General features: G+C 33.7%; 1 protein-coding gene across 2 annotated transcripts in view; it reads right to left on the bottom strand.

The window, feature by feature from the left end:
* LOC127876011 (deleted in malignant brain tumors 1 protein-like) overlaps nt 1-15,413 on the bottom strand; it is a 33,037-nt gene extending 17,624 nt beyond the window's left edge. For both annotated transcript variants that reach the window (XM_052420835.1, XM_052420836.1), the window contains exons 1-9: nt 15,309-15,413; nt 14,119-14,281; nt 12,997-13,157; nt 12,356-12,494; nt 11,525-11,679; nt 11,130-11,277; nt 9,776-9,924; nt 7,150-7,312; nt 3,447-3,601 (exon numbers count right to left, since the gene is read on the bottom strand). In XM_052420835.1, the coding sequence (XP_052276795.1) occupies nt 3,447-3,601; nt 7,150-7,312; nt 9,776-9,924; nt 11,130-11,277; nt 11,525-11,679; nt 12,356-12,494; nt 12,997-13,157; nt 14,119-14,281; nt 15,309-15,369 (1,294 nt within the window). In that variant the 5' untranslated portion in view covers nt 15,370-15,413. The remainder of the gene's footprint in view (nt 1-3,446; nt 3,602-7,149; nt 7,313-9,775; nt 9,925-11,129; nt 11,278-11,524; nt 11,680-12,355; nt 12,495-12,996; nt 13,158-14,118; nt 14,282-15,308) is intronic.
* Between the last annotated feature and the right edge of the window lie 4,330 nt (nt 15,414-19,743).

The following is a 19,743-nucleotide window of genomic DNA, read 5'->3' as shown; positions in this document are numbered from 1 at the left end:
TTTCAATTGTCAGTAGTTCTATTAAACATTAATTATATTCGATTCATTGAATACAAATAGAAGTTTCAGAATCGTAATAAGATTGTCTCTATTCCGAAAGTTTGATTTTTCAAACTCAAGAATAGAGTCTTGCTTAGTAAACATGCATTCTTTTTTCACTTTTGTCACAAAACAATGCATATGTCGACAAAAATGCATAAAATGCCCAAGTGCATTTTCTTATGCTTATCAGGATGTATATTTAACATAAGCACTCTAGAAGAGAAATTTACCCGCGAAACTAATAAAAATAAAGAGTAAGGACCAAAACTCATCTAATATCGGAAGAAACTGCATCGCAATAACAATCTGAACAAGTTCACATGGTGATAAATTTGTGAAAATGTTTGATAACTTTCAGATGAAACGCCTACAATCGACACATTGTCATAATGTGCGTTGTTGTTTTTTGTTATGCGGGTTTGGTGAGAACTCTTATCAAGTTGCATGAAGCTAGCCTAAGAATCGGAAGGTCTCTGGTTCGGAAACCGTTTGGACCACAGGATTTTTTTAGCAAACCATAATCATACGCATACTCGTTTCCATGAAATTGTATAAATTGGTACCTCGAGGAATACAAGCCCATGTGATGTGGGTGCATACTGCACAGAGTGTAAACCGTCGGCCTATATCCCAGTCGAGTGTGTGCGGGGGGGGGGGGGCGGTTAAATGTGAAAACGGTTACAGATTTACCATCAATATAAGACTTTAAACCTTAACCTTTAACCTTACGTTTGCTATTAGGACCACTTTAGCGGCATTACTCTTCAAAATATGATTGATCAATGTTAAAATGGCTAATTTCGCTCCAATAAAATCGATGTAGAAAATAATATGCACGTAACTAATCAGGTGTGCAATTGCATTAAGAGATTTCGATATCTTATAACACTAACAGAAATACATTCTGAATTACGTGCGATAAACGTGCGTTTACTTGAAATGGAGCGTATTACCGAGTGAATTAAATACAGTTTTTAAGTCCACAAGCTGTTTAATATGTATGTAAAGTTTCACCACACGAGCATTTCGATCGCCTCATCTTTCATACTATTTGAGCAATAGACCGTTCCATAATTTAGTCATTACATAATTATCTCCCCTGAATTATCTCCGCGTCCGCCATTACACTGCTGCTTAACAATCGGTAACATATATAAGAGAGCACCGATTATTCAACGGATGAATTTCTTTCTAAATTCTAAGGCCGTCATTACATGGTCTTGGTTGTCTTGGAAAACTAACACATTGACTCATTAAAAAAAGCATTTAATTAAATTAAATGCAATATTTTTCATTTTGATTATTTGCATCAATCTTTAAATCGTGTATGCCTTTGCATTCCAGTGTTTAATTGCCCCTTTGTTCTGCATAATCCAATTATCTCGTTTTGATCAAATATTGTCCAGACTTAACTAACCACATGGTGTCATAAACCACACTGGGTGGCAGATGACAGTCTGGTCATTAAACACAATTGATGATGCCACCATGTCTCATCTTCCTGGTAGTATTAAGCAGTCATTTGGTAAGATAATTTACCTCCGACATACTTAACAGTTGCGTAAATAAGATATGTTACATATTTTACAAATTAAAAGTTATGTCCAATATAGAATATCAGAAAGTGTACACCGTAAAGATACTAGCCCGTTTAAATTATGAAAAAATAAAGTATTAAAAAAAATATAAAAATAAAACATTTAACGTATTTAGCGGGTATCGGTTAATTAAAACTACGTCATTCCGTATGAAGATTTGATGTTACGGCAATGCACGAACGATATCATAAAACAATAAATTACATTTGACACCAAACAGAGGTAAAAAATATTAAAAAAATATATATATGTATATAAATATATGCGTGTTTAAATGTTAGATATGTGTCACTCATACTCACTAGTAACGAGTTTTCAATATACATGAGTACACAGTTCAATTTGCATCATATGAAGTTGTGTTTTTTCAGTTGTATGTTAATATTCCTCAATAGCGTCATTCTTTGTACAAAATCCATCAAATTAAAATTACTTGTAAATACTGTCATGTCCTTTGCTTTTAATATGGCTTTGTAGTATGGTTATTTTCAAAGCACTCCTTACACTTTCTAACACTCATTTATTTATCACACTAGCGTCCTCATGCCATTGATAATTATATTTTTATAATTAGATGTATTACTATTGTAATTTGTTGAAGCTTTTCTGCAAAAAAAATATTACCGCTTATGCATAGAACTCTTTATTGTGTCAAATTGTCGGCCTTTCAGTCATCTTTAATTTGATGCTTATGCCGCGTTTTTAAAGTTGCAAATAAATGTATTAATAAATTCGTTTGGCGCTTAATAATATATTTTTGAAATATTATTTAGGTGTTTTTTTATCGGAGTTTTTTGTGTGGATTAATTGACTAAACATTTGGTGTCGTTATCCATATGTTTTGCGTTACTTCAAAGACCTATAAAATACAATTTTTAGTATTTTTAGCTTTATGGCTGTTAAATGATTCAAAGATGAAAATATAGATATATCACATAGATCGCATTTTCTTCATCTTCCGAATAATCACATAAAAGGTCGTCAAGATCAATATCACTCTCTCATGATAAAAAGCTCGTTTTTTAACGTGACAAAATTCCATCTAAAAAAATAAATATAAATCCAAACCACAATTTTTTATCTCTGATATCAGTTAGAACAAGAAAAATAATGGAAGGCGTATCAAAAATATCATACTTAATATAATATGTAATGATTTTGGAATGCAGATTTTTACCAAATGAGATCAATTACAAACAATTAGCGGTAATTAATTGCGCGAGAATCTTTTATAAGTATTAATTAAAATAAGTATTAATTAAAATATAATCCGCTTGATGTTGCGGCTATTAAAATCAACACAACAATACATGTGTGAATTGTTTGTGAAACGTTAAAAGTAACAAGTCTAATCAAAGACATAGTATGAGCGACTGAACCGGCAAATTTTCGCCGATGATTACCACTTGATTACATATATAAAAAAAACAAATACACGAAAGCATTTTAAACTTTTTATTTGTAACAATCAATCTCAACTTCAAACAGTCATTTAAACAACAAAAATGTGATAATCGCCTCACATTAATTCATTAAGTAATTTATTTATCCGACAACGGTGAAGCGGGTATTCTCTACGTCTTTGGCTTTTGGAATCGCAGACTCGCACAAGTTAGCAGCAGTGTAATGGCGGACAGTCACGTGACTGACAATATGGCGGCGGTCAATTTATCGATTATGGAACGGTCTATACTAGAGGTACGCGCTTCACAAATATCAAAAGGATGGAAAAGGCAGGGCAAATTAATGATGCGAACTATGTTAAAATGTTTAACATCAAAACCTACTGCTGTTTTAATCACTTACTTCCACAATTCAAATATATATCTTCCTGATGGCTGCAGTGGACACTCCGGTGGTGGTCAACAATGCAGTCGTTGAGATCCGACTCGTCACCATGGCAATTAAACACGGATGTAAATATGTCTCCTTTCCCACCACTCCCTCTTGTGTTGTATCCACTACAAACACAAAGCAGGTTATTATGTTGCCAAAGTCCATGCTTCTATTCTATTAATTTAAAAACGAACACAGTTTTTAATCACTGTCGAATTACTGCTATATCCAATTAACCAATTTCACTTGTTTTAAAAATAGAAGTAAGCAAATGCATAATCAATAACGTAGAACAAAATACTATATATTGATAGAAAGTGAAATGTGTATAACCGATCTTTGTTATAAAATTTACATTTTTTTCATTTACTAATCATACTGTCACCCTCCCCTGGATGGGTATCAGGTTTGCTCAAACTGGAATATGCATATGAGAGAGGCTTATCAGCAGCGTATAATTAACAAGTAATAAAACTGACCCCAGAGTGTGCCACTTGGCTAATTTATAGCATTCTGCTCTGGGAGCTTAGGAAACAGAACTCCTATGTTCTGATAACAGTTGCAGATAAAATATCATAATTAAGTTCATACAACACTGGACAAGACAAATGTGAATGCTCAGTCTCTAACAATAAATATGTGATTTTCATTTTGTGTACATGATGAGAATGCTACATTTGAAGATCCAGCAGCTAAGTGCTTATTCAATATTTCTTTTGCAAACTTAAATAGTAATCAAGTTGTTGATGTTGAGAATTTAACAGACTGGGGTTCAATTACTGAATATTTAGCCAGATCGGACTTTTTTCTCATTAAAATGAACAAGATTTGTTAGTTTTAATGATTTCTCTTTAAAACTATTTTACCATATAAGTAAACACCACCAAGTAACATATTTTAACGGATATTCCTTTATACAGGTGGTTTCTATGTACATTTATAGAAGGAATGCCATGTGTCGTATTCGAATATGAAATATGATAAAATAGTTGTAAAGTGAAATTATTAAAACTTACAAAACTTGTACATTTTTATCCCCACGCTTTTTGAAAAGCGTGGGGATATTGTGGTTATCTCCGCCGTCCGTCTGTTCGTCCGTCAGTCTGTCCGTCCTGGCCACTATCTCCTCCTACACTATAAGCACTAAAACCTTGAAACTTACACAAATGGTAGCTATGAGCATATGTGCGACTCTGCACTATTTGGAATTTTGATCTGACCCCTGGGTCAAAAGTTATGGGGGTTGGGGCGGGACCGGGTCAGAGATCTTCACTCATTTGTTATGTTATTTTACATTAACTTCTTCATTTTTGCACCGATTTACTTCAAATTGATACTGAACCTCTCTTATGATAATATGGTCAATCTCAACTATGCATGGTCCCATTACCAACCCTGGGGCGCCCCGCACACATATACCACACCCACCCAAAATTGCCTTTTACTATAATTTCTTCATTTCTACACCGATTCACTTCAAATTGATACTGAACTTCTCTTATGACAATACGGTCAATCTCAAATTTGCATTACAATACGGTCAATCTCAACTATGCATGGCCCCATTACCAACCCTGAGGCGCCCCGCCCAAATAGGCCACACCCACACAAAATTGCCTTTACTATAATTTCTTCATTTCTACACCGATTCACTTATTATTGATACTGAACTATTCTTATGACAATACGGTCAATCTCAACTATGCATACCAACCCTGGGGCGCCCCGCCCACATAGGCCACACCCGTCCAAAATTGCATTTTACTTAACTTCTTCATTTCTACACAGATTCACTTCTAATTGATACTGAACTTCTCTTACAATACGGTCAATCTCAACTATGCATTGCCCCATTACCAACCCTTGGGCGCCCCTGGGTCAAACATGCGGCGTAGGGATACGCGTCGGCATCTGCCGCGCTATTTCTAGTTTATGAAATATATCTTGATTGGGCTGCATTCAGTAATTGAACCCCAAGCAGCCTGTGTTCAAGTACAACTTTATTTCAAATACAATATGACAGCCAGTATTAAGCCTGCATTAAGATGCGTTTAAATATGTTTGTAAATTTTAAGTTTATTATCAGTAAAAACAAATCGGCCATTATCATAACTATATCTTTTCCGAAGTAAATAAATCACATTTTATTAACCAGTATGCAAAATTATTGATTATCATTGTTTATGTTTAAATATTTCAGATTTGCTGCAGATATCATAAGAATGAAATTCGCAAGGACTTTTGAAGTGTTTAAGTGTTGAAAACTGTGATCAAAAATACATATATTGTGAAGATTTTTTTTACTTTTTAAAACAGAAAGATGATAGTGTGAGGAAATTTAATGTAAAGAGAACACTAAGAGGATATAAAGGGGAAGCCATCCCAGTAATGAAATCAATTGTGTGTTTGGTTACCGCGTTTTTTTATGAGATTGTGCCGAATTGTTTTTACATGTTAGTTTTTAACTGAAGTAGTGTTACTTTTACTGCCGTTGACAAACGGGTATTCAATATTTTGTATTTTACTTAAAAATGATTTTATATTATGGCACAGTGCAGAGATAATATTGTGTTGTCTTCACTAAGTTCAGTTTCTCTTACAACTAAACATATTTTTTTTTAACTGAAATTATATTTCACATTTTTCACTTCTTTTGAACTAAATACAAGTAATCAAAACTTTTAAAATAATACGTTAAATATTAGTATTGCTTGATTCTTCATTGTCGGCTCGGGTACTACTTACATGTACCCGGGTACACTTGAGTATACTTACATGTACCCTGGTAGCGGTAAATATTCTTAATCATACCCGGTCGATATTAGACAGTACCCGCGAGTTGTATTCCCGCAAAAATTCCGTTGCCGTAAAACGCGCTACCGATTATCTTAAACAAAGTTCTCTTTTTTTAAAAACTGCAGCAACATGCTTTTTTAGTATGAGTTTCGTTAATATAGAGGCCATTTTTACAGAAAATTGACATAAATGTGAATAAAATTGATTAAAAAAAACAACCGACAACGACCGATTTAGCGTTAAATTTCCCGGGTACGTTTTAGTATATTTACCATACCGGGGCACATGTAAGTATATTTTATAGTACCCCGGGTACATGTAAGTAGGACCCGAGCCGACAATGACCAATCGAGCATTAGTAGTATCTATTTATTGTTTTGTTTTTAAAGTACAACCTACTAGAAGTACACTGTGGCAAAGTTACATACTTTACCTAAAAACTTTATATAACTACTGTTTAACATTGAATGTTCATTATGACATTATTGTCATTGCTTTCACTGTATATACGTGTAACATCATCTTTTAATTTAAATTGGATATTAAATTGTTCTAAAACAATTTCTTTGGTTTCAAATTCCTGCACATTTCATGTAAAATATACTCTGAGATCTGCAGAAACGCAATTTTCAAGAAAATGTCTGCTTGATAAGAGCATGTCGTAATTGGATATGGCCCTAAGTAAGAGATATGCCAGCATGCTAACTGTCTTTATGGCCTGTTAATTATACACTAATAGGACCCTGCTGATAAGCCTCCCTCATGAGCATTTTCAAGATTAACAACCTCAGTGCCCATCCAAGTAGGAGTGCTGTGTGACAGCGCACTACATGATTCTAGATGATACTAAATGAATACGTCCTGTAATAATACGAACTTGTAACCATTGTTGGAAAACCCTAATTGACTGCAAACGACGTTCAACACTGCATAAGAAAAACCTGCACTCAGACAGACTGTGCTCCATGAGTCGGAGGATGTGTTGTAGATCTCCAATCGGCCACTGCTGTCTTCATGGCCATCCATTAGCCGGACTTGATCTAATATGTGTTTTAACTGAGCATAAACAACTGAGCCGTATAGCACATACATATTACCAGGCATTCACCTTTATGCATGATTATATTAAAGGGGCCTTTTCACAGATTTTGGCCTTTTTTAACTTATTCATTAAATGCTTTATATCGATAAATGTAAACATTGGATCGTAAAAGCTCCAGTAAAAAATCAAGAATAAAATTAAAAAAAGGAAAAGAACATTGTCCGGACCAGGTTTCGAACCAGTGACCCCTGGAGTCCTGCCAGAGTCCTGAAGTAAAAACGCTTCAGCCTACTGAGCTATTCCGCCGAGTACACATGGTGAACGTATTTTATACATGATATAAGCAATCTTCGTAGTTTCACAAAATTTAACGACAAAAACAGAACTCTCCAAATTATTCAATCGTTTCGCGTTGCAACGCTTTATAATTTTTAGGTTTTAAAATCGTCAAAAGATGCATATAATGGCTCTATTAGACCGTGGTAAATGTTCAGTATTACTGTTTCCTCACAAATATCATAACAAAACGAAAATTTGCGAATCTGAAACAACTTTTTTCAATTTTCTCAATTTACCAAAGCGTGAAAAGATCCCTTTAAAGGGATCTTTTCACGCTTTGGTAAATTGACAAAATTGATAAAAGTTGTTTCAGATTCGTAAGTTTTCGTTTTAGTTATGATATTTGTGAGGAAACAGTAATACTGAACATTAACCATGCTCTAATACAGCCATTATATGCATCTTTTGACGATTTTAAAACCTAAAAATTATAAAGCGTTGCAACGCGAAACGATTGAATAATTTGGAGAGTTCTGTTTTTGTCGTTAAATTTTGTGAAACTACGAAGATTGCTTATATAAGGTATAAAATACGTCAAGAATGTGTACCCGGCGGAATAGCTCAGTAGGCTAAAGCGTTTTTACTTTAGGACTCTGGCAGGACTCCAGGGGTCACTGGTTCGAAACCTGCTCCGGGCAATGTTCTTTTCCTTTTTTTAATTTTTTACTGGATTTTTTACTGGAGCTTTTACGATCCAATGTTTACATTTATCAATATAAAGCATTTAATGAATAAGTTAAAAAAATGCCAAAATCTGTGAAAAGGCCCCTTTAAAATACGTTTACGATGAATAAATTAGTATCCATACTGGAAGCGATTAAAATCAATTTGAAACGCATCTCGCTAAAATTATTCTTTTATGACCTCATTAAACTCGTGCAAAACGTGCTCGCCATTAACAGAATGTAAATAGAGACACTGTCCAAGCCTAAATTGTATGCTAATGTATTTCAAAAATGCTGTCCAGCTATATATAATATTAGTACAAAGTGAGAACATTGATGCGAACTACTAAGTCGTTTGAGTTATTTGGCGTTGGGTCAAACAAATTGTGATTTATATATTCAAAAAGGCCGACAGATGAATACATAAAGTAATAATTTGAAATGATGTACATTACATCCGGGCTTTAACAAGCACACTGGCATAAGGTAGAAAATGTGTCTTGGGCATGTCGATATCAATTTCATGAGAGCATAAGCGTTTTTTGTATGAGCATGCATTATTTCACCGAACCAGTCTGAGCGAATTGAGCAATTATAGCACTGTCAAAACGTTAAAGCTGTAATGCATATTATGCAATACAAAATTATATATAATATATATTTATCGCGTTCTGATTATAAACATTCCGTCACCACTCAATCACAGAATCCTTATGTGTCGTTAAAGGGACCTTTTTCACGTTTTGATAATTTGTCTTAATTAAAAAAAAATATATTTCAGATCTGCAAATTTTCGTTCAGCAATACTGAACATTTACCATGCTCAAAAATAGCTATTTTATAAATGTTTTGATGAAAATAATAAAGCGTTTCAAAAGCAAAATGATAGTATTATTTGGGGAATTATGTTGTTATCTTTATATTTTGTGACATTACGAGACCATTATATAAAGTAGTAATAAATATCAAGGATGGCCGATGGGTTTAAGCTGTAGGCTTTTACTCCAAGGGTCAGTGGTTCGATCCTAGGTGTGGACTATACATTCATCAATTTAAAGCATTTAATGACAAACTTCAAAACAATGCAACAATCAGTGAAAATGTCCCTTAAATACCGATGTTACGCTAAAATATCGATATATAGAAATTCCTGGAAATCGGGAAATACAGAAAATGTACTTTCGAACAATGATTGAGCCTTTGACGGGGAACTGGGCTATTATTGCAAGCAGTAAAGCAATGTCGGTTTAATTATTCTTGTAGTGCACCTACGCTGTATGCCAAATGGTCTCCCTTGGTAACAATTGTTCCATCTGATCGATGTCTGTTTAAATAGTGTCGTTCAATTATTTTAATAAGGACTTTTATAACATTATTTTCATAACACATTGTGACTGCTATATTCATATCAACAATATGCTTTGAGTTTAAGGACATTTCCTTGATAGTGCACTTACTGCAGTCAACAGCTGCAGCGTACCCACTGCTGCAGTATCCATTCCATGTAGATGTGCACATGGAAATGTCGTCCTCCGTTCCATGACATCGAAGGTTGGTTATAAAGTCGTTGTTACTCCCAACATATGAACGAGTGATTTTGCCTGGCCTGATTGTAAAACATCAATTAATCTGGTTTTTAATTTACAGATAGTGACACACATTTTAAAATGTTTGCATTCAACCTAGGCTATGAAGCGACATTAAATACGTGTATGTGAAAGAGCGTTGCGATACTCTTCTGCTGTCCAACGGTGTCTTAGAATTTCAAGGAATTGTTCACAGATGTGTGTATTTAAGAAAATGTAATTGAATGTTTTTATACAAAATATAACTTTTGGGATAGTCTCAACAGATTATAATAGGAAGAAACAAGACCTGGGTGTTTGAAATACAATGTCACCTATTGCGCTTTGAAGCAGCACAAAAGCTATTTTGAAAAAAAAAGTTAAGTCCAAGGCCCATAACTTCACAAAAAATCAATGGTCCGGAACGAAAATCACACCTCATCTGTAAGTCATATAGACAGACTAACATACCAAAAATCTGCTCAATATCTGAAAAACGTCCGGAAAAGGTTATTATATAGAATATTTGTCAAAGTCCAAGTACTATTACTTCGCCAAAAATCAATGGGCCGGATAGAAACTCACATTTCATCTGTAGGTCATGTAGGTAGACCCACATACCAAAAATCAGCTCAATATCTGAAAGTTTTCAGTTAAAATCCTCCCCAAAACGGTTATTATAGAGAAAATGTCTAACACCCAGGGCCATAACTTCTTGAAAAATCAATGTACTGGAGCGAAACTCACACCTAATCTGTAGGTCATGTAGGTACACTCACATACCATAAATCAGCTCAATACCTGAAAGCGTTGCATAAAAAACTCCGAAAAAACGGAATTCCGGACAGACAGACGAACGGACAGTTCGTTTGCTACATGCAATCCAACCGGGGACGTAACAAATTGAATGCAATGTATGCATACACCGCGAATCGAAGTCTTGACCTTAAGTAGCAAAGACCAAAGCGCTTCCACTTGATCAATTATCATTTAAACGTCATTTTATTGAAATACAATTATAAAAAAATATGTAAATATTTACAAACGTTATATAATTTCCCTATTTATAGTAAAGGTTATCCGAAAACGCATCGATATTTTTCAAAATGTTGAAACTCAGATGTATTACTTTGCTTGCTCTAATACGATTTGAAACTTTTGAAAGTTCGCACTTGTCAAACATTAAGCAAGTTCTTTTAATAAATTAAAAAACATATAACAGCATCATATAAAACATATAACCTACACCGCCGTGCCATTGATAGTTAAACACAATACGCGTGCTTCGTTCGGCCCAAACCCGTCTGAGCAGATGTATCTCATGGAGCCATTTTCGTATACGCTAAACGTTCCGTGCAACTTGTTACGGCCGTTTCTGAATATGATTTCAGTTTCTGTAGTATCAAGAATTAAGCGGTATTAAATTTTTATTTAACAAAACAACTTGTAACACATATATTTCGGTTAGCATGTGTTGTATTATTTTTTTAGCAATATAAACTGGTCAGAAAAACAAAGCTAATTTACATTGTGAATTATTGAATGTCTGCTTTAAAAATACACGTTTTATAGAAAGCATTCACAGTAAAGCGCTTTGTAATTGTTTGATCTGGCAAGTGTCATCTGCCCATTACTACTAACCTTTACAATAAATTATCACTCCGTTATACGGGTTTCCATTGCAGTAAGTCTCATAAACGTTACACTCAGAAACATCTTCTTCCTTTCCTTGGCAACCCAATCGCAGCTTGTAAGATGAATAGTCTGTATACGCACCCGTCGTATAATTAACGTTCCTTCCAATAACAACAACAAAAACAGCGACTTGACATTTGTTTGTAATTTGCATATGTAAATATAAGCTCGGAGTCTATACATAGAATCAGAAAATTAACAAGTTTGTCGACAGCTTAAAAATAGTAGATAAACGATGAAAACCTTAATACAGTTAACTATAAAATAACTGGAGGTCGTGTGAAGTGAACAGGAAAGGCATTTTTTAAAATTTAATGTTGTGTTAACAATAAATTTTCGGATATCATAAGAATCTGTAAGCAGTATCGTACTCATAAATCGTTTTTTTTGACGATTTATTGTGATGAATGTAAGCAATAAATGTACAATAAAATCTAATTAAACTTTGGAAGTAATCTCTTCTTAAGACACATTTGAAATAATATTGTACTTATTTTGAATATTTAATCACTACAATTAATAAGTTATAAATAGTGATTCATACCTTTACTCAATGTCAAAATACAGGTGAGAACTTAAGCTAGCTTTAATGTTCTTTACGGCTATTTAATTATCATTGTATAAACACATGAAAAGAGAACAATAGATACGTTATCAATGGTGTATTGCCAGTGACATTGTCAAGCTAAGGTAGCCTAATCTTCAATCGAGTCCATAACATAAGGAAATCTTATTTTATTGGCGTATTATTAGTTATAAAACAGTTGTTGCACTAACCATGATGGTCGATACGCAGTCCGACAATACACAGTGGCATCAGCATGTGAAAAATAGTCCTGACAGATATGAAACATGGTATAAGGGTTCCCAACCACTCCGCCATTGACCATATTTTGTAACCAGGTCACCTGTGTGTCTGAAAGACAGACACGGGTGCAATAAAGTGAAATATATGAACTCTGTAACATATTTTCATTTAATGAATAGGAACTGACGTGAGTCATCATTTCATAATATATTTTTATATTTTTCCAAGTTCATTACATAATTTCGGGGGGGGGGGAGCTAAATAAAATAAGGTATAATAAAAAAATGTATGTCCGTGTTTATTATTTCAAACTGAAAAAGTCAATCCTTGATTATGTTTAACTGGCATTACGTCAATTCATGTTGACTTCTTCATTTCATTTTTAACGGTATATGGTTTGTCAAAGAAAATGTCGCCAAAGAAACAAAGCAAACTGCTGTTTTACTGAGGCAAAGTTATTTGTGAGGCAATTACACATACATCAATAATAAATTGTTATATATATGCCTGTATAATTTAAATGACGCGTAGCATGTAGAAAACTGTATTTTATACGTCGGATTTGTTTCAATAGTAACAAAACTGCGTTTAAAACTGATCTTGAACATACTGCAAGATACGTGAACCACTTCATTAGGGCAAATGCCTTGCACCGACCATCGGTCTGACTTGCAGAACAGAATGTCCATTTCATCTCCACCACATCGAAGATTTGGCAATGAAATACCGCTCGTCATATACGGATTGTAAAAGGACGACAATGTTGCATTTCTAGAAAAAAAAAACAAAGCAGATAACATGCTGATAAAATATTGAGCCTTGTTAGCTTTTGTTTATTTTAGTTTTGTTCAACTATAGAACTGAAAAGCACATTACATATTTTTAATTCGTATCTTGGGGTCCTTTATCTTATAATACATCTAGAAAGCCAGAAATCAAAGTGGTAAGTGTTTATATATTCACAAACAATCCGTACACATAGTGAAAACACAACATATATGTTAAGAAATGTATTTAAAAAATCATTTGTTGTGATGAACAGGTATTAGCACAAAAAAAATCAATAGTGAAGTATTTGCATATTACAATCGCATATGGCAAAATAAGTAAAAACAAAGTCTGTTTACGGATGGGTGATAAATGGTATAGATATCAAAAATACTTAAATGTAGCGTATTTCATCATTCAAAAACAACAAAGGGCAATAACTATATGTTAAAAAGTGCATGGTCATGGTTCTTGTGCATGGCACTTAATTTCATTGATTTCTACACACCAATAAAGTTTCATGTTGCATTGTATTTGAAATATAGCCGTAAAAAGTTCCATCATACAAAAACAAAAAAGGACAATAACTCTTATTTCAAAAAGTGAAGGTTAATGGTTCTTACGCATGGTATTTCTCCGCATTAATATCCTGATCTATCTAATAGCCCTGAAAAATACAGCATTCAAAGGGCAATAACTCTTATATAACCAAGTGTAGGGTAATGGTTCGTGTGCATGTCACTTTTCTTCATCGATATCTATACACCTATAAAGTTTCATGTTGATATCTTATATAGTTTTTTAGTTAAAGCCCTAAACAGTTTTGTGACCGACTTACGGACGGACTGACAGACGGACGGACAACGCTAATTCTATTTTCTTCTGATAAAAACAATTTACACAATGTATAATAAAGTATTGGTAATTGCAAATTAAATATTATCAAGAGAAAGGAAATAATTACACGGTGTATTGTGTTGTGTTTCGCAGCATCCCACATATAACATTGGCTGTTTCAGTTGCTGTTGGATTGTATTGGCTACACAGAGCCCTCCATTGTCCGTCGTGTAAGATCTCAACATAGCCTTGATAGGCACTGCCGTCTTGTACTAATCTAACTTGGGTTTCTGAACAAAAAAACAAATGAAAACCATGATCCGACATTTTGCGACAAGACGAAGAAATCATAGTATAACCTTCCTTTATCCAAATGCTTAATTGTTTATAAAAAAAGAATCTTTTAAAATGTATTAATATACTTTTGTCTAGCATAATTGACATTTGGATATGGTTTTCTGTGTTCGCCAATGAGTCATATTTTATGGCATTATATTATGAAATATTACACCTTAGAGATATTGGTCCTTCTATATCTATATGACCGTTTTCAGTCTGTAAAATGCGATAGAGGAACCTAAAAGTATATGGACCGGTCACTATTTTTTGTATATGGACCGTTCGGGGTTACATACCACTAAATTTGCTGTGTTTTACTGTAAAATGACGTCATTTTTTTAACGAAATGACGTCATTATTCCTGCGAAATTCTTCAGTTTATCTCTTTTAAACCATAAACATTCGTACAACACTGTACACTGGTAAAGGGAAACTCTTCGGTGTAATATAAGAAATAGTAAACTCCACTTCGGTCCCAATGGCATTATAGTGACCAGCCAGGCAGCAACAAACTGTATATGGACCTCAGCTTACGGCCAAAAGGGACCTTAGTGGAGTTTACTATTTCTTAATTATAGAATTATATTTTGCTTTTAATAGGTTAATAATTTTGATTATTTACATCGCTTTTATCACAGATTATTACAAAGTGTTAGTTCTAATATACAAGAATAGTTTTGCCCCAAAACATGTAGCTTCACGTGTATGGTATGTTCTTATGTCATTGATATTGTGCATTTGTTACTATAGTAGAATAAAAAAAACTAAAACACATACACACAGGTAAAAATGCAAACAAATAAAAATATTTTTATACTGTGCTTTTTTGTTGTCTGTCAATACGCTGACATTTTAACTTTAGAGTACACCTATGTGCATTTTGTAACTAAATGCATTTTTTCGCACTGTATTTTACTTTTTATTCAGCAAGATTAAAACATATTTTTGTACATGAATATTGTAAAACAAAAGGAATACCTGTACACGCCAAGGGCAGCAGAAAAAGACCAAACACAAGTAAGCTAAAATAATCCATCATCTCCTGATGCGGTAAAAGGTCTGATTCAACAACTGACGCACAAGGCGAATCGCTTGTATATGAGATAATCAATCTCTTTATCGTAAAATTAGAACACAGTATTGCAAACAACGAAACCCTTCCAGTTACAGGCACAAATACATTGATATAATTTGGGGGTTAACAATTATTATCTGTGTGATATCTCTGTGTTTTTCCCCTTGATTTCGAGGTTTACAATTAATTAGGAAATCCATTGTTTGTTACGACAAGTGGGTCATTAAAAAGCAATTTGTATGCAATAATAATCACATATACTCATATAATTTGAAAGACATATAATATAGCGCAATATAATGCATATTTGAAACACCAATTACAATTATATATGATGGATGTAATGATTGCGGGTATTTCGCATCATTAACGTGTTTTGTTTCAAAATTATGTTTATACTAATACTATCGTAATTAGTTGTCGAACGACACCACCTTCACATCTTTGAACCGGTAAACACAGACATAATTAATATTCTTAGGCAGATAGATTTACACACTTTCTTTGACTTTATGCACGGTACATGATAAGAGGAGCACACAGAGCTCAATACCGTGTATACGCCTTTTCTTTTTTCAACGTTGCAAATACTGTAAATATAACTTTTTACTTTATTGGCATGTTTATAGGTAGCAAAAAAGAATCATTGGAATTCGTAAATCGTGCTTTTGACGATGCTGCGAAGCAGCTCGTCTAAGTTATCATACCATGAAAAAATTCTTCACAATGGCGACTTATGTAAAAGACCGAGCCAGTACGATTGAGATAACTCGATTTTTCTAATCGGCATACCTCGCTGATTATCATTGATAAAGGTATAGGAAGCTCAGCTAAAAATAGGACAGCATATTCTGGGGAAAAGATTTAATAATAGTTTGAAAACGTTAATTTTAAATCAGTTATATTCAATCCATTATATGTTTATAGATCAATGAAACAACTATGCATTTTCTGTATTGTATTTGACATTTGTCGTGATTCAGTAAATAAATTGCGAATTAAAACGTGTATAATTAACTTTCAACGCGATCATGAGTGTAAAGAAAACGAATTATTTCGAACCTATGTAAACGTTGTAGCGACTATGGTATATAAACAGCATAAAAGCCGTATGACATCTGCGAAACTCGCTCTTATACGTGCTTTATCATTTTGCATATTTAATAAACTTTTCAAACAGAAATTACAGAGCCACATCAGTGCACATACTATGTTTGATTATTCATTCTTTTGTTGGATATTGTTTGCTGTTTTAAACACATATTAGGCCATATCGCGGAGATTTAGTTAACCTTACCACGTGTTCATGGGCGAACTCACGTATTGAAGTGCTCTTACGACTATGTGCTCATACCTACTTTCGGGAATCATCATGAAATTATTTTGCCGTACTTAACGAACAAAATGCCTCAGCTTATTGAATTAGAGAAAAAAAACAATAATCAACAGAGAAAAATTATATGTTCATGCACATGGGCATGTGAAATCACGTCCGTACACATAGCATCATTTACTTAGGAAAGGAAACAATGAAATATAAAGTTTGGTATGATATCCATGTGAAATTAAAGAGCATGGTGTAATTAAAGAGCATGTCAAGTTTTGAATTTATATGCTGAAACGTAATGTTATAACCCACAAACGTTTTACTGTAACAGAACGTTTTTTTTAAGATAAGTATTACATAATATACTCGTCGAATATATTTTTAAAGATATTTCTTGTTATATTTGATCGAGAATGTAACCCGCCTCCCAGTTTTGCTGAATGGATCAAGTTCCCCACGGGTACTACTTCCCCGTACCCCCAATTTTTTTTTCGTACCCTACATTTTTCGTACCCATTTTTTTTTCGTACCCAATTTTTTTCGTACCCAAATTTTTGCTTGTATCCAAAATTTTTTTCGTACCCAGATTTTTTTCCTCCCCAATTTTTTTTTCGTAACCAAATCTTTTTTCGTACCCAATTTTTTTTTTGTTGGCATAATTTGTGTACCCAAAATTTCCGTACCCATTTTTTTCCTACCAAAAATGTTCGTACCCACATACACAATTGTGGTGATGTAGATAAACTTAAATACTAGTAGATGCTTTTTATCAATCCTCTTCAAAAGCATCGTCACACCAGCACTGTCAGTACTTTGATTTTTCTCGGGCAGTGGTAAGCATTCGATACAATGGTTTTACAAAAATGTGCTCAAAAATCAATATAGATAAACGGATGGAATAACAGAAAACGGAATAACACATGGTTGTTAATCTTTTATTATGAGCATCGAATTAAAGTTGTCAACGAGGTAAGTGTGTTTTTTTACTAAACATTTTGCTGTTTGATGAATCCTGTTAAAGCTCAAATAGAGGCATGAATTAAATGTACAGAAGAGTTTCTATTTCAATCGATATTTGTATTAGCAGAATTCGTGTCTTTATATTCGATTCTTTCGTTGAGTTGTGGCCCTGACATGTGGCTTAATTTTATTGATCATCGTTAGATGAGAGTGAATGTGGACGCCATTTTGTTCAGTATAAGCCGCGCGATTTCATTCTTTTCTATTAAAAATCGGCCCGGCTCAGCGGGCTGATATAATTTATATTTGCCCGCCAGATACGAATATCGGCCCGCTCGCGACGGCATTTTTTACTATTGATAGTAACGATATGTGATATATTAATATTTTAATATATATACTATGTACTTTATACTACGGCGAATATTGTAATGTCTAGTAACACACATGTGTGTTTGTGCGTTCCTGGTCACTTTCAGAATGATCATGATTGTTTACTTATAAGTTTACATATTGGTACATTATCGGGTTGCGTCTGATTTAGTTAAGATTTGATGTTCAAATTTTGAATTATAAATAATATGCATAGCTTTTCAAACGTATGCCATTGTAAAGGCTTTGATACAGTTGATGCTTTATGTCGTTTAATTTTGCTATCTGGAAAGTAGTTTCAATTAATTTGTATATTATCCATGTTTTTAATATAAATCTTACGATAAGAGTATTTGTAATGTTATATGAGACACTCCGTTTGTCTTTTGAAATAAATTATACTTCTGTTGCTTTATAAACCCCCAACAACGGAATATTCTGATTTGTTTAGTCAGTTGATAAAATATCGTGTGCATCAATTAGAATACATGTTTAAATATACGATGAAATGTTATCAATTGGAATGAACATAGGATTGTCGTGCTGATAACGGCTGATAAAAATATTGAAATAAACTATTTGCTGATTCATCCGGTTTAGTGACATTATGTATACCTTAGTGATAAACATATTATAATTCATGCTTATCAGGTAAAATAATGATGACACATCCATTAAATTTTAAACAAAGCAGATAGCTGTTTTCTGAGACAGAAACAGGATAAACTTTCTTTCTACTACACCCGTAGTTTGTGTTAGAAACATCCCAATCGAGAAACAATATGTTCGATTAATCCAATAGCCAACGATCAATTCTTTCTTGAAAATATATTTGCAAAGCTTGAAACACTAAGACAATTTAATTCATTAGCTCCGTTGATTTACAGTAAAGTTAAAACTTGCTGGCCTTCAATCGAAAGGGTTGACACTATATTAAATAAAAGCTTCACTGTTACTTTATTTAACTTTACAGTTTTGTTTTCTTAGACAATAAATAGAATGTTCAGAGCTATTCAACCATGTTGAGCAGTGGTGCTTGAAGACAAAACCACAACAGGGTCGGTCGAATTAGAGGAAACAAACAAGGTCTAACACAAACTTTTACTTTGACATGACCGTGTTCCTTATATTAACATTCAACGCGCACCTTTAAGGTAGCAGTACACGGTAGGAAGCAGAAATATGCGAATTGGCCCCGGTCAAAAAGTGAAATATTGGGAAAGGGTTGGTTTCAATGTCAAATTTGAGGTTAATAGGTCTTATTGTACCCCCAAATTGCATTAAATCCTAAGAATATGACCATTTTCAAATGCGAAACTGTGGGGTCATGACCTCTTGTTGTTGTTGTGTTCTTTGTTACTCAGGAAGGGCAACTGCGGTAGGCATATTGTATTTTGGGTTCTTTTTAAGCTGGAATCGCCAGTAGGGTCACGCTGTGAATTATTGCGCGAAAACCACTTGGATACCTGGTATTTATTCATGGTTTGATGGGTTGTGCTATGTTTTGCGTGTACAAATATCATTCCAAAAGCAGGCTATCATTACGTTTCATTCGTCCCCAGCCACTTTCGTACATGGTAAAAAGTTGATTTTGAAGCCCCTTTTTGCGGCCTTGTCATTCTTTCATTTTTGTCATTAGTATCACCTGTACAGGTTCCATATGCTCTTTTTTTTATCTT

The sequence above is a fragment of the Dreissena polymorpha genome, chromosome 4 (assembly GCF_020536995.1).
Source record: "Dreissena polymorpha isolate Duluth1 chromosome 4, UMN_Dpol_1.0, whole genome shotgun sequence".
NCBI lineage: Eukaryota > Metazoa > Mollusca > Bivalvia > Myida > Dreissenidae > Dreissena > Dreissena polymorpha.
This window is presented reverse-complemented; position numbering and strand designations above follow the sequence as displayed.